Below are 15390 nucleotides of genomic sequence, written 5' to 3'. Positions count from 1 at the left end.
TTTCACAATTCTGTCTTGTAGGTTTCTAGGACTTTGTTGATCTCTTCTAGGTTACCCGGTCATTGTTATGTAACTGTTCATAGTCTCTTCATGATTCTTTGTATTTCTGTGGTATCTGTTGTAACATCAATTTTTATCTTTTTAAGTAAGCTCTAAGCTCAATGTGGGGCTTGAACTCATGACCCTGAGATCAAAAGTCCCATGCTCTACTGACTGAGCCAGCCAGGTGCCCCTCCTCTCCCCTTTTTAGTTGTAACATCATTTTCATTTCTGAGTAATCTCTTGGGGAGTGTAGCTACAGATTTGTTCATTTTGTTTCTTTTTAGTCTCTATTTTCCATCTTTGTTATTTCCTTCCTTCTCCTAGCTTTGGGCCTCATTTGTTCTTTTCCTAGTTGTTGAGGTTGTTCACGAATCGGGTTGTTTATCCTACTTTTCTCCTATCACCTTCCCCCCAGAACTGCTTTTACAGCACCCTGTACGATTGGTACGTTGTGTTTCCATTTTCACTTGTTCAAGTTTTTTCTTTTTTTTAAGATTTTATTTATTTGAGAGAGAATAAGAGAGCGAGCATGAGGGTGGAGGGTCAGAGGAAGAAGCAGGCTCCCCACTGAGCAGGGAGCCCAGCACGGGACTCGATCCTGGGACTCCTCCAGGATCATGACTTGAGCCAAAGGCGGACACTTAACCGACTGAGCCACCCAGCACCCTGTTCAAGGTATTTTCTTTTAAGATCTTATTTGAGAGAGAGAGAGAGAATGAGAGAGAGAGTGCATGAGAGGGGGGTGGGTCAGAGGGAGAAGCAGGTGCCCTGCTGAGCAGGGAGCTGGATGCGGGACTAGATCCTGGGACTGCAGGATCACGACCTGAGCCAAAGGCAGTCGCTCAACGGACTGAGCCACCCAGGTGCCCTGTTCAAGGTATTCTGATGTCTCCTTTGACCCACTGGTTGCTCACTCTCCACATCATGCTTGTCCAGTTTTCTTTTTGTAACTGATTTCTGGTTTATATCATTCTGGTTAGGAAAGATGCTTTGTATGATGTCAGACTTCTTTTTTTTTTTTTTTTTTTTTTAAAGATTTTATTTATTTACTTGACAGAAAGAGGTCACAAGTAGGCAGAGAGGCAGGCAGAGAGAGAGGGAAGCAGGCTCCCTGCTGAGCAGAGAGCCCGATGCGGGACTCGATCCCAGAACCCTGAGATCATGACCTGAGCCGAAGGCAGCGGCTTAACCCACTGAGCCACCCAGGCGCCCCGATGTCAGACTTCTTAAATTCATTAAGACTTGTTTTGTGGCCTGACATGTATGTTCCATGGAGGAAGCTCCATGTGTGTTTGGGGATGTGTATTCTGGTGCTTTGGGATGGAATGTTCTATCAAGTCCATCTAGTCTAATGTGTCCTTTAAGGCAGATGGTTCCTTATTGATTTTCTGTTTGGATGATCTGTCCACTGATGTGAGTGGCATACTTAAATCCTTTATTATTCGATTGCTGTCCTTTTCCCCCTCTAGGTCTATTAATATTTGCTGTGTATGAAGGTGTTCCTGTGTTGGTACAAAAGTATTCACCATTGCTACATCCTCTTTTTCGGAGGATAATGGTTTCACTTAAGGCTTATGAGGCCAGCATAAGTGGGAGCCTTCAAGAATTGGTTTTTAGTTGTTGGTTGTATATTGGAACATATTCAACTTTTCCCCCCTGACTGCACAGCTACCTACCTTCGAGGATTCCTTTTTTATTATTATTTTTAGAGAGACTGTGCACAAGTTGGCGGGGGGGCAGGCAGAGAGAGAGAATCCCAAGCAGGCTCCATGCCCAGTGTGGAGCCCAATGAAGGACTCAAGTCTCACAACTCTGAGATCGTGACCTGAGCCGAAATCAAGAGTTGAATGCTTAACTGAGCCACCCAGGCACCCCTAAATTTCATTTTTTTTTTTTTTTAAGTAGGCTCTATGCCCAACACGGGGCTTGAAGTCAAGACCATAAGATGAAGAGTCCCACGCTCTACTGTCCCAGCCAGCCCGGTAGCTTTCCTTAGTAATCTCGTTTTTTCCCTTTCCTGACGCGTTGGCTAGAACCTCCAATAGAGCGAGGGACAAAGTGACAGCAGGGTCCTTAACTTTTGATTTTAATGGAAATGCTCTGAGTATTTTAACATTAAGTATAACGTTTGCATAGGATTTCTGGAAGGTGACTTTTATCAATTAAGGAAGTTTTTGATTTCTAAGTTTTACATGAAAATTATGGGTGTCGCATTTCTAACCAAGGCCTTTGTGACTGCCGAGGTGATTATATGGCATTCTTCCTTCAGTTTGCTCCTGTGATACACTCAGGAGCAGCTCGGCCACGTTGTGAACGTTTACAAGCCCTGCAATCTCAGTGGGTTAGCTCGCACAGGGTTTTTCTCACGTGAAGTCGAGTGGGGGACGGTGGGGGTGGTCCCTGTCTGGTCCCCTCCCTTTAGAGCTCTGCCATCTCAGCGTCTGGACTCGAAGTGTATCAGGGTGGGGAAAGAGTGAGCATGAAGGGGGCACCCATGCTGAGTTCCCAGGCCCAAGTGACGTGTGTCTGGCCCCTTGGGTCTCATGGACCTCCCTGCAGGGGGCTGGGAAGGAGCGTCTCCCCAGTGCCCAGGAAGCAGAGGTGCACCAGGTGGGGGCACCCGGATAAGCTATGGAGCATGGTCGTCTGGAATGGTCGCCAGCTCACTGACGTTCCATCCTTACATTTAAGGGTAAGCCCAGCGTGGTCAGGGGGTATGGACTTCTACATGCTCCTGGCGTAAGATTATTTTAGAAGGTTTGTGCAAGTATCTGTCTGTAATTTTCTTGGACGGTTGTCTGGGTTTGATGTCAAGACTGTTCTACTTGAGGAGTTGAGAGGTGTTTCCCCCTTTTGTTCTCAGGCGCGTGTGCATAAGACTAAAGCAACTTGTTCGCACGAATTACTGGTGAGCCTGTGTGGACCGGAGGTCTGTGAGCGGAGGTCAGGCACCTCCTCATGCGGCATTTACCATGGCTGTCATGGTTTGCTGGGGCTGGGGGGGCTTATTCAGTTAAGGGGGCGAATGAAGGGGGTCTGCAGAGTGCTTGGGACCCACACCTCTGTGTGTGTGCGGAGTTCTCTTGACAGACCCCATTCCAAGTATTAACTGACTGCGCCTTCACAGACCTGGGAGGTAGAAGCTGTCATCACCGCAGCCCCAGCTGGGGAACCTGGGCAGCAGAGCGGGGGGCCACTTACCTAAGGTCACGTGGCCTCTCACTGCAGAACCAGGCCCGGAGCCCATCTTAGCCAAGGGTGAAGTTCCTCCAGGGCGTCCCCAGCAAATGCGGGACAAGAATGACCCACGCCCTGCCTGACTGGGTTGCTAAGTCGTGCACCCCTAGTGAGTAAGACGACCTGACGAAGGAGGGGTGGTTTCCGTGAGTGTGCGGGGTCTGCCTCTCACGCTGCTGGAGGGAGCTGTGCGGGGCACCGCTCCCAGGGCCAGACACGGATCTGAGGTCTGAACGTGGGGTGGGGGGTAGGGAGGTGTCATTCTCAGGTCCTCTGCACCTCCTGAGCTGCTGGGGTAAGCACGCAGGTTCCTCGTGCCATGTGGGGGTGGCGGTGGGACCCAGGCCGAGGGTAGCGGCGTGCCCCGTGGTTCTGGGTGGCAGGCTCAGCACGGATGTCTGCACCCGGCCTGTGACCTCCTGGTCACCTGCAGGGAGAGGGGCCAGCCCAGGCTGGTTCTTGGTACTGGCGGCTAGTAGAGGACTCAGCAGCTCTCTCAGATGCTGGGGCGACACAGGCTGGGGGGAAGTCCAAGGGCTCAGCATAGCAGGAGACGTAGCCCCGTCAGAGCACAGAAACCGGAAGGTGTGGGGCTGTTTCCAAGCCTGTGCGTGCTGCCTCGGGGCGGGCGAGACACAGAATCGTACAAAAGGCACGCCTTCAAAGACCCTGCTTTAGGGGCTTTGGAAAGGAGCTCCAGGTACCTCTGTGCCCCCAGAATTCTACCGTGGGGGCAGCTCGAACGGTCACGTGGACGCAGCTTTCATCCATGTTTATTCTCCTTTCGTATAAAAGTTACAGGTTTGAAATGTCTGCAGGAAGATACCACCATCAGCCAGGTTAGTGGGGATACATATATATTACAATGTAACGGGGGGCGGCGTGGAGTGGGGGAGAGGGAGACGCTTCTGAAAGGCTGGGTTCCTTCTGACCAGGCGTGCGGCCGCCCTTCCCTGGCTGCAGCCTCACCCGCAGGGAACACTGGGTCTGGGTCCCCAAGACCGATCAGAGCCCGGATGCGTGGCTGGCACAGGGTGGGAAGCCTGCCAGCCAATAAGTTAAACGTGCATGGCCCCTGCGGTCCTCACGCAGCGGCCCCCGTCCCCCACACTGCCTCCCTCCACCTGGCAGAGCTCCCAGAGGGAAGGGGACGGAAGGTAAAGCCCCCATCCCCATCCACGGATGGGCGTGGGAGGTGGAGACCCGGCACAAGTATTTGGGCCGCGGTGGCTCCCCGCACGCAGCAGCCTCTGGCAGCGCTGGGCCAGGAGGGGGCAAGACAGGAAGGGGGAGGACGCGACCTCAGGAAGGGGACTCACGCTCCCGCACTGCTGAAGAACAGCGACTGCACGCCTTAAATAAGAAAGTGACACGTTGGGCCTGCCGCAGCCAGACCGCTGCCCGAGGGGGCGCCACTGGCATTTCACACGTTCTCCCCTCTAGGTCCAGGACCCCAAAACAAGAGCGGAGAAAGCTGCTCAGAACCCAGGAAAGACTCAAAGTGACACGGTTGTTTAAGAAGTTCGACCCTGGCATTTGCTTGACCAAGTAAAGACCAGGAGAAGCCTTCTCCAAGCCCAGGAGAAGCAAGCGCTCAGTCAGCAAACCAGGACCCAAGGGGCAGGGGGGACAGCGGCCCCTCTGTGTGCGGGGACCGCCCTGCGAACCTGCCTCCGTCAGCCCACCTCACCAGCGAGCGCGGTTTCCAACCAGGAAGATGGGAGAGCGAGCGGGCCCCAAGGCAGGGGGTAGGAGCCGGGCCGGTCAGCCTCAACAGGCACCTCCAGAGCCATGGCAGCCCCCGCGTCTGCTCAGAGGCGCCCGGTCCTAACCCGGGCAGAGCTCGCTGCGCACTGGGGGAGAGGTCGAAGAGGCACCCCTTGGCCCCACCAGGATGGAGCAAGGTAGGAGGGGAGCCCACGGGGGCCAGGGGACAGGAGATGGAGTTTAAGGCACACAGCAAGCGACAGAGGAGGGGCCTTGACCTTCCCCAGGACAGAAACGCCCCTCCACTCTCCAACTTCATTCACCCAGGAGGACTTCCCGGCCCGCTCAGCTAAGCCGCCGCCCTCCCTTGCTCCATCTTCTTCCCAGCCCCCCAGGCGCCCGGTGGTCGGGGAGATGAAGGGACAAGGGACGGGACGAGGACGGTTCTGAGGGCCAGTACCGTGCCGGGAGCCCCAGCCCAGCGCTACTGAAAGGCCACCTGGTGAACCTTTCTGGGCCCGGTCAAAAGCTCACACCATCTTGCATTTGAGAAGCAGAGGGCACGGAAAGTAGGAGGAGCCTCCCGGGTCTTCTCTGCTTTCTGCCGACCCGACTGAAAGTCCCCGGGGTACAGTCCCCCACCTCTCGGCGTCCACCTAGTTGTCATTTCAGCAGATTCAGGACCCGAAAACTTAAGGGAGGGTGAAGAGAGTCCCAGTGTGCCCAGTGTGCCTTGGTCTGCCGCTCTCCCTGCGCGGCTCCCAGGCGAGGGGGTGGGGAGGGGTGAGGAATACGGAAGTGAAAGCAGAAACCGGAACCAAACCAAACCACGGGCGCACAGATCAGGAACGAGACCTGCCTGCTGGCTCCACGGCGGGCCTGGCGTCCGCTCCCGTGGAGAAGGGGAGCAGGAAGCTGCTGGGGCTCCTGCCCGGCACAGCAGAGGGCTGGCTGAGCCCTGGGGCCGGGACGCGTGCAGCCTGCCCGGGGCCAGCTCCAAAGTCCCTCCCGGTCTCGGCAGCCCTCAGAGCCTCTCTCGAGCGCGCTCCTCGCTCACGGCACCTGCTCCTAGGTCTTCTCCTCCCGGTCTGTTTTTCTCCTCGTGATGTTCCTAGGTTTGATTTTCAGAGAGAGTTCCCACAGGGCCTCCTCCGCCAGGTGGTCGCTGAAGTCATTGAAGAAGTTGATGATGTCATCATTCCTTCGGATATCATAGTGCCTGTGGGGGGGCCTCCAGTCAGGGCCGGCGTGGGGCCGGCAGCCCGATGGCCTCCCCGAGGGGCCGCGCGCAGGGTCCCAGCACGCGAGCACCCCACAGGTGGAGGGCTGCTGGCGGGAGCCCGCTCGCCCTTCCGCACGCTGCCCTAGGGAGCCCCCGTTCCTCGGGCCCCCGTGCTGCAGTCTCCCTGGATGCGGCGGGCCACCACCTCCGCGCAGACCCCGGCGTGCCTTCATCCCCCGCCCCGGCGCCCTGGTACCCCGGTACTCACGCCTGCTGAAAGCACCGCATGCTGTCCAGAATGTTGAACTGCTGCCATCGTTTGGAAAAATTCACCTTCCCGTCAATATAGTCTGGGTTGCCCAAGTGAACAAAGGTGAGGTCCTGCAGGATAAGCCCCCTGGGAGGACGGAGAGGCCCGGTCACTGCTCCGGAGAGCACGTCTGGCCTGTGTTGGTCTCTTCCTGCGTGAACTCCTGACCTAGAAACTCTGGGTCCCTGGGAAAGCCAGCTCGGGTGTGGGAGGAGCCTTGTAAAATTAATACATGAGCAGGAAAAAAAAAGAGCAAACCCAAAGTCCGGGGGGACGGAGGCATGGATTCTCTGCGTTAACAGGTGCTTCTCTCCAGAGAGGACGTGAAGCCGTACGTGAGCAATGGGGCCCGGGTGACACACGGCCAGAAGCCCAGCCGCCACCCCCCGGGGAAAGTGCGGTAGCAGTCTGGGAGGGCAGCCCCCGCCCGGGGCCCCTGCGGAGTCTTCTGCCCCCCGTAGAGGTTCCCCGTGGCTACCCGCTTAGTAAGGGCTCTGGTGACAAACAGGTCTAGCTTTGACTTTTTCCACTATTGCCTTCAGCTTATGTGACCAGGGCTGCTTTCCCCCCAAGTGCCCCATTTCCTCCATGCCGTGGCTCACACGCGGGGAAACGTTCTCAGGGCTCCTGGGTGACTGACGACAAAGCCCTCCTGCTGCTGTAAGGTGCAGCCAAGTCTGAGGACCGTGGGGCTGGGGGAAGAAGTCGTGCTCCTGGCAGACGCGGGGAGGAAACAGCAGTGGGACTGGGAGATGGGAGAACGGGGCCGTTTTCATTGGACCCTTCCTTTCTGTTTAAAACACGCTCCTTGTTACAGTTTAACGTGAAAATAGAAATCTAATGTCTGAGCTGGGAACCCTGAAGGGAGGGTTTCTTTCTCTACACGTACGTCCTCCCCGGGAGCAGCCAGCGGGGGCTCTACTCACAGGTAGGGGATGCATGGGGGCTCCACCTCTGAGAGGGCGGCCCGGTAGGCGCGGAAGGAGGACGAGCTGTCGATCAGTGTGCAGTACTCAGCCAGGCCCTGGGCGGGAGGGACCATGTGTGAGGGCTGGGACCATGCTGAGACCCCGGTGCCAGCCTCCTCCCTGGCCCCCTGCCTCTGCCCAGCCCTGGGGCTTGCCTCGGCTGCAGGGAGACTGGGCCTACTGTGGGAATGGGCTCCCAGGCCCACGTGTACCCACTGCAGAACCCTGGCTCCAAACCCCCACTGCCCGTGGCATGTACAGGGCCTGGCGCTGGGCCTCCCGCTGGGGGCTGCCCCGCACTGTAACCCAAGGGGGCTTCTCGAGCACACCGGAAACAGTGCCATCCCCGGCTCCGAGCCTGCCTTGGCTCCTTGCTGCACTCAAGGCAGAGCTGCCGAGGCTTAGCAGGTGACCTGAGCGCCCCCCGCACGCAGCGGGTGCTCTGGCCCGTCCACCCCCCGCACACAGCAGGTGCTCTGGCCTGTCCACCCCGCTCTTCACCTGTCCTCTCCCTTGCACCCTGACGTGTCACCTCCTCCGGACCTCCTAGGTGTTTCTGTGGCAGCCACTGTGAAGGTCCCACACTGCATACCATAGACTTAAAACTGTCCCTTAATGTCACCCCTTGAGATAACACCTGGGTGGCCCAGCTGACATCCAGCCCCTGTGGGCTCTGCTTTTCTTCTCAAGGAGCCTCCCCACACAAGGATCGAGGTCCTCACCAGGCCTCCCCAAGGCCCTCATGGTCCAGAGCAGGTCCCCTCCCCAGTGATACGGCCATGCTGGCCTCTGTCCTGCTGCTTGAGCATGCCAGTCTTCACACGCTTCTGTCCCCTCTGCCTGGGAATTCCCTTCCTTCTGAGGAACGTCTTCCTGTTTGGGTCTTGGTATGACTGACCCTTCCTCAGGGACCTCCCTGAACCCCCCCCCCCCCCCCGCGAACGGGCTGCACTGCCCCATCCTTGCCCCTTTGGCAATTACCCTAAACAAATCAATAGGTCTGGCCTGTTCACAGTATGTCCCTAAGGACGAGTGCTGCCGGAGCCCGGAGCAGCCCCTCCAGAAGGAAGGAAGCAGTGAAGCGGGGACCCAGGTACGGGCCCGCAGCCAGGCAGCAGGACCCTGGGAGGGGACAACCCCAGCACCAACCACGCAGCCCCTCCGGATCCAAAGATCGGAGATGAGCCACAGCAAACCAAGGGGCTGGGGGGTGGCTGGCGGCCAAGCAGACGCCTGAGTGCCCTCCCCCATGGCTGGCTCCCCCTCCCCAGGGGCCGGCCGGCCTCCCTCCCAGCCGCTCACCTCCGAGGTCTGCTTCTGCCACTCCAGCCTGCGGATGGGAGCCGAGTCCAGGGCTGAGAGGATGGCCAGGTAGGAGTTAAAGTTGTTCAGCTTCCGTAAATGCTATAGAGAGAGGGAGAGGCGGCCGTGAGGCAGGCCCAGGGCTCCTGGGTGGGGCTCGAAGGAGCCGACTCTGGATATGGCAGCCGCCACTACCTTCATGATCTTGATGAACTTCAACAGCAGCCGCTCCCTGTCCTGGGCTTTTTCTTGTAACATGATTATTGACCGGACCCTGTAAGACCAAAGGGCGGAAGAGCTGGCTGAGCTGACTGGTCTCTTTTAGACCCCGAGATGGCTTGGTGGAGAGGGAGGGATGTGGACACCTGCACTGCATGCCTGGGGCTTCCAAGACACCAAGCATAGCCCCCCATCTCTGCTCTCGAGGAGCTCAGAGCATCCCAGGGACAGGCCGAGAGGTCACACACAGTGTGATGGGGACCTTGGGCCACGCGTGCTGATGGACGCTTTGGAGCATCCAAGCAGACTTTCCTGATGAGCGCTGACCCCCATACCCCCCCGTCTGGAAATGCTCCTCCTGTGGCCTCAGGACTCGCTCAGGAGACGAGGGAGCACGGCGTTAGGAGGGTACCTTGAGAACCTCGGCAGCCACCACAAGGCGAGCCTCGCACGAGCACCTCACCCTGGCCTGGAGACCCTGTGGCTTCACGGAGGGGCTGCCGCCAGGGCACTTGGAGCAAGCGCCGCCTCTGCTGGGTCTTTGGACCCAGTGCACACCCTGAGGGCTGCGGCTCTGGGGGGCCCTGCACCTCCTCCTCGGAAGCCCCCGAGAGGTATGGCAGAGGCGGGGCTCGGGGCTGTGTGCAGTGTCCGCCTGCCTACACGCCACCGCCTCCCAGGGCGGCTTGCTACGGCTCAGCTCACGTGGCTGGGGAGCGGAGCACTTGCTGAGGTGGGGAGCGAAGCTGGCAACGTGGGACGTGACCCAAGTGCCCTCCAGCAAGCAGTCCTCGCCGCGGTGAACAACTCCTAGATGTTCCGGCAGTGGGCGCGGTGCCGGCTGCGTGGCTACCCCCGCTCTGAGAGGCTGGGGGCACCTTCAGGCCACGTCTTGAAAAGCTAACCATTCTGTTACATGCTGTAGTATAAGCACATCTTTGGGCTTTATTTTGCTTTAAGAATTCAGGCCTAATTAAAGTATTAATGGAACGCACGCCTTTGCTGTTCTCTTCAGGCAGCATCGTGTGAGGCTCGGCCCCGAGGCTGCCTGGCAGTGGGGAGCTGGGCAGTGACCAGAGCGGAATGGCACCGCAGACACCCCGTCCCTGCCGCCGCCTACGGCAGACATTACCAGTCGATCCTGGCACACCTCGCACCTGCCTCCTCAGCCAGCGGGTTCTCTGCGGGCTGCAGTTCCCAAGTAACGCCCAGGGCCTCGGGAGGAGCTGGGAAGAAAAGGGCGCCTCCTCCCATGGGAGGGAGAGCACGGGGACCCGGCCAGACAGGTTGCCAGAGAGAACCGGGGCTTCGGACAGCCGCCCCTTCTTACCAGTAGGACATGTTGTTGAAGTGCTCCGTGAACTGGGTCAAGTTTGGGCTCTTCTCCTCATTCTGCTCTTTTGCCCAAAGCAAAACCTCAGGAATCTGAAAGAGGAAGGAGACTGGATGGAACTAGAGCCCTCTGGCTTCCTGGCGAGTTTCTCCTGCTGCCCGGCCAGCAGCAGCTGCTCATCCCGGCGCAGGGGACAGCCTTCTCCACAGCCCCCCGCCCCGCTGCACCGCACACCTCTATTTTGTAAAAGAGCTCAGCATCCAGCAGGGTCAGCTGCTCGGCTATTTCATGGCTGTGAAAGTCATGCAAAGTCCCCGGCCTAGAAGACAGAGACATGAGATGAGCAGTGGGGACAGGCATGACGGGAGCGGGCTGGGTGCTGTCCTGCGGCCTCACAGCTGGGCGGCCAGAGCGAGCAGCCGCCCCAAGCCTGGCCCCCCCAGCCGGCCTGCGGCAGGGCAGCACCAGATCGCACTCCTGCCGGGGACCGTGGCACCTCCGCTGGGTGGGTCCCGGGGCTCAGCGCTGACGACTGTGCGGCACGAGAACTCGGCCGGACCCCACGGCCGGGGCCCAGCGGGGACAGACGGTGCCACCGCGATGAAGGCTGTAAACGCTCGTTGGCCAGGCCACCGGCAACGGAGCAGGTCGTGCGCAGGTTCGTAGGGAGGTTGAGCAGGGCCCAGAGGGCGGGCGGGGGTGGGGGCGGTTGAGCGCGCACAGCTGCCACCTCAGTGCCGGGAAGACAAGGGCCGACCACGCAGACATGCGGGCACCTGTCTCCTGTCCCAGTAAGTGCCCCGCCCCCGCTTCCTGGTTAAAAAGGGGAATTTTTAAAAATCACCCATCATGACCCCCTGGAGAAGCAGCCCAGCCCCTGGGGAAGCCACGGGGCTGTCCAGAGGACCTCCTGTCGCAGGGTCTGGGCAGAACCAGGACATGGGGCTCTAGGGCTGGGCGGTGGCTACGAGGCACCACTCCTGCCGGAGGAGGACAGCTGGCGGCTCACCTGGCGGCTACGCCCCGGGCTGCCAGGGGCTGGTCGGAGTTGGCACACCTGAGCAGCTTCTTCTGGTCCACCTTGTCCAGAATGTTCTTCCGGAGCACGCGGGCCAGGCTGAGCTCCCCACTGCACACCAAGCGGAAGACCAGCTCCATCAGCAGCTTCAGGATCTCTTCTGTCAACTCCACAAGGCTAGAGGACCAAGGGCCACACAGTGAGGGGCCCCGTGTCACGGCCCAGGAAGAGGACGGCTACCACCGCGCCCAGAATCCGCCTCAGAATACCCAAGGGTCCTGTGGCAGTGACCAGCAGGGCTCGGAAACCTCTTCGGGGAAGAGAGCAAGAAAAGGTGTCGAGACGGCCACCCGGATCCTCAGAAGCACTGGGAGCGGTCCCGCGGGTGACGCAGAACCGCCACACTCTGAGCAAATGCTTGTTGGACCGGGACAAGCTCCAGCACCCACGTGCGAGCCTGGGCCAGGGAGACCGTCCCACTCCAGCCCAGCCCCTGAGGCAGCCCCTGGTCCCCGGGGTGGTGAGTCACTGAGGCCCCCGCCCGCAGGACACTCCTGCACTCCCTCCGCACGGTACTTTCCGAGCTCGGTGGTCAGTCTCGGTGCCGTCCGGGGCGGAGGCCTTTCTCCCTGCAGGACGGAAATGCCTTGAAGGCAGGGCCCGTGGTTTCCTTCACCCTGGTTCTCCAGACCTAGGGGAGGGAGCAGCTGTACATGCGCTTATTGAGTGCTGAGTCGGGGCGGGTGGTGCCGGGAGCTGAGAGCAGGAGGCCGGCCCTGCCCGCTGACCCTGTGGCTTGGGGGGACCAGGCCCGAGCTGCACGCGCGAGGGACGGCCCCATGAGGAGACTGGTGTGGCCCGTGCCTGGCCTGGGCGGCTGGGTCATCCTTCCCCGGAGTCTTGCCCAGGCGGGCAAGCACAAGCCCGACCCAGGGCCACGTGGGGGGCTCTGTGGGCTCACAGCTTGGGCGGAGCAGATGGAACGGAACCGGATGTCCTGGTCTCAGAAAGAAGCCTACGTCCCCGCTGGGAAACGCTGGGGTGCCCCAGGCCTGTCGGACTCCCTGCCACCTCCCGGGCACAAGCACTCACCAGAGCTCGTCCACCACCCGCACCAGCACGAAGAACGTGTTCTTGCTGACACGCTTCTTGAATGTGTCGGCAAAGGGAGAGAACTTCTCGTACGTGGAGCGCGGGTTAAGGAAAGCCATTCTCACACAGGCAGGGCTGGGGCGGGGGAGCGCTACCCTGCCCCAGCTGCCGTGTACAGGGCGCTTACGTGCAGGAGTCCTGGGAGCGAGGCCCCCGCCCCCGGGAGCTATGCCTGTGGGGCAGCTTCCACTGCCCTTCTTCGGTCGGGTCTCCCCGGGCCCCCGAGCTTCCTGTGGGACTTACTGAAACGCTGCAGGCTGCCCGGCTGGGCCTCAGGTGGTAAAAGGTGGTCAGAATCCACATGCCCTGAACACCCTCTCAGTGGGACTGGGTGGGGGTGCGTGGCCCACAGGTGCCTCCTGTACTTGTGCCCCGAGCTCCCTCCCAGCACTCTCCGTAGCGCCAGACACCTCTTCCCCTCAGCAGCCACACACGCGACCACCTCCAGTTCCTTCCCAAGGTCATGGTTTCTGCCTGGAGGAGCACAGACTCTCGCCATCCCCTCGTGTTCACTGTGGACTCTCCAGGCCCTGCCCTGGCTCTCCTTGCTGCTCTCCAGGGATCCACGAGTGCTCAGGAAGGAGCCTCACAGCGCTGGCCCCAGAGCCTGCCGCAGAGGGCTCACTGGGCAGCTGTGCCCAGGACCTTGGTGCTGCGACGTGCCCACGGATGCTTGCAGCAGCCACGCAGGGCAGGTGCTGGGACCAGAGCTCAGGAGCGTGGGGGCACGGGGTGGCCCCTTGCCCACCGAGCTGCCGTGTGGGTCACTTAGGCTCTCCAAGGCTGCTTCCTGAGTCACGTGATAAGTAGTACCATAATGGCATAAGTAACATGCTAGCAGTTTTATAAAAAAGTCTTATAAAAACGCAAGTAGTTTCATAGCTCAATGAGCCTCCACGCGCAGGGGCTTAGCGTCCTGCCCAGCACTGGAAGTTCTCACCAAGCGTGAGTTATTGCCACTTGCTGAGCCAGGCCTGGGAGCAACTGAACGCGTGAGGCTCGAAGGAACACGTTTCTGCAGTGAGGACCGTCAACTTCCATCTCGAGGGACCAGGTCCTCTAGGGCTGGGGCACGGGGACAGCGAAAGGAGTGACAGCGGGTTCGGGGAAGACAAGAGGCCGAGCCTCGGGGCACACAGGAAAGGAAGGGAGGCAGCCGGAGGACTCAGGACTTCCTGGTCCGAGCAGCAGCAGCTGTCCGGCAGATGGCAGTCGCGGGCTGTGACACGGGGAGGGGGCGGGGCCGCGCGCCCTTCAGAGCAGCAGCTCTGGTTAGCCTCCGCAGGAGGAGCAGGTTTGAGAGAAAGTCAAGGATGCTGGGTCCTAGGGTCCGGGGTCTTCCTCGACCGCTGCTGCAGAGTCACCCTGGAAAGGGCGAGCCAGAGACGGCCGAGGGGTAGGGGCCAATTCTGTCTGGACGTGGTCTGTCCACTGCGGGCTGTGCCACCAGGCAGAGAGGCTGTGCCTTCCCCCGAGGCTGCTCCCCTAAGTCCCTCAGTGGCCTGGGGCTCAGCTCGGAAGCTGCAGGTGCCTGTGCGTGCTCGCTCCTGGGGTGAGTCAGCTGCTCCTAACTCCTCTTCAGGACTCCCTGGTGACCCGCAGCGGCTGTTAGCACACCCGTGACCCGGCACCTCGCGTCTCTCACTCAGCACTCAGACAAGGAAGGGGACTGCAAGACAGAGCCTGGCCCGAGGCCCCAAAGCTAGGGCGTGGGGGAGCAGGCAAGCAAGGCCCTCTCTCTCCTGGCTGGCTCCGAATGCGCCCGCAGAGGCGTGGGGCCAGGGCGGGGCGCCGCGGGGAAGGATATCTGTACTGTAGCTTCTTGATGAGCTCCTCCGGGGTGATGAAGGTCCTGTAGGTGGTCAAGAAGGCCTCACAGTACAGGACCAAATCTAGAGCAAAGAACACCTGATCAGTGACGCCTGCTGCTGGCAGGGGACAAAGACGGGCAGCACGCCTGCTGCATGTGCCCAGACTCTGGGCACAGAGAAAAGAATTCAAACTCGTCAGCAGGATCATGAAGCTAAATCACAGGGAATACTCTAGATGGCAGGGCCCCGGCACAAAAACCTTGGGAATTTCCACATACTGCAAGACCGAAGATAAGGCTGGTCTTCTCTGGACATGGACCCCCTCCTCTCATCTTCTCTCACTTATCCCCCAGCTTGCCAAGTGGAGGAATCAAGAGGATCCCTGCTTCCCCAGCAGAGCAGCGCAGGCTCAGCTGAACCTTGGCTCCTGTGCCCTGGCCTGCCTGGTCACCTCCAGGACAAACGAAAGCAAAAGCAACACCTGCTCCGGCATCCGGGGTCTGGCTGGGGTGGGCCTGGCTGGCGGAGCAGGTGTTGGGAGGAGGCTCCTGGGCCGGAAACACACGGCATGGCCCGACAGCATCCTGCTCCGGGCCCTCCTCTCCGAACCCCTCAACTCACCAGCTCACCACCCCCTGGGGCTTTTGTTCAGAGATAGGCTAGGTAAGGAGGCAGAGATGGGCCCAGCACAGGCCAGGGCCTGCTTCTGGAGGACCAGATCCAAGTCTGCATGCCCTGAGCCGTGGGCGATCCAGTGGAGAACCACCGGGGTGGTCTCTGGTCCACAGGAAGCCACCTGCCCAAGGAATGTGCGGTGTGGCCCAGGGCCTCTGCCTCCACCAACCATGTGCATGGGACTTGGTTTCCCTGTAGCCTCAACATCTCTCCATGACTGAAGTCAAGTGGAGGTCCCCGCTGGCAGCAGCACCTCCTGTCCTGGGCGCCGCAGGCCACATGGAAGGCTCTGGACTGCCCTGCCCCCAGGGCTCCCTCTGGCCGGGGCTGCAGCCGGCTGCCCCTGCAGGACCGCAGAGTTTGGTGCCCTGAGCCGAGGACAGAGCCAGCTCCC

General features: G+C 60.0%; 1 protein-coding gene across 13 annotated transcripts in view; it reads right to left on the bottom strand.

Annotated features, from left to right (window-relative positions):
* Nucleotides 1–2114: 2114 nt before the first annotated feature.
* Nucleotides 2115–15390, bottom strand: part of RAPGEF1 (Rap guanine nucleotide exchange factor 1) — a 136248-nt gene continuing 122972 nt past the window's right edge. For all 13 annotated transcript variants that reach the window (XM_046022166.1, XM_046022161.1, XM_046022172.1 and 10 more), the window contains 10 exons: nt 14318–14402; nt 12451–12543; nt 11350–11535; nt 10575–10659; nt 10338–10432; nt 8984–9062; nt 8789–8890; nt 7445–7542; nt 6477–6605; nt 2115–6205 (listed from right to left, as the gene is read on the bottom strand). In XM_046022166.1, coding sequence (XP_045878122.1) covers nt 6055–6205; nt 6477–6605; nt 7445–7542; nt 8789–8890; nt 8984–9062; nt 10338–10432; nt 10575–10659; nt 11350–11535; nt 12451–12543; nt 14318–14402 — 1103 coding nt within the window. In that variant the 3' untranslated portion in view covers nt 2115–6054. The remainder of the gene's footprint in view (nt 6206–6476; nt 6606–7444; nt 7543–8788; nt 8891–8983; nt 9063–10337; nt 10433–10574; nt 10660–11349; nt 11536–12450; nt 12544–14317; nt 14403–15390) is intronic.

This window comes from Meles meles, chromosome 11 (assembly GCF_922984935.1).
Source record: "Meles meles chromosome 11, mMelMel3.1 paternal haplotype, whole genome shotgun sequence".
Taxonomy (NCBI): Eukaryota; Metazoa; Chordata; class Mammalia; order Carnivora; family Mustelidae; genus Meles; species Meles meles.
Note: the sequence above shows the minus strand (reverse complement) of the source record. Positions and strands in the feature narration are given on the sequence as shown.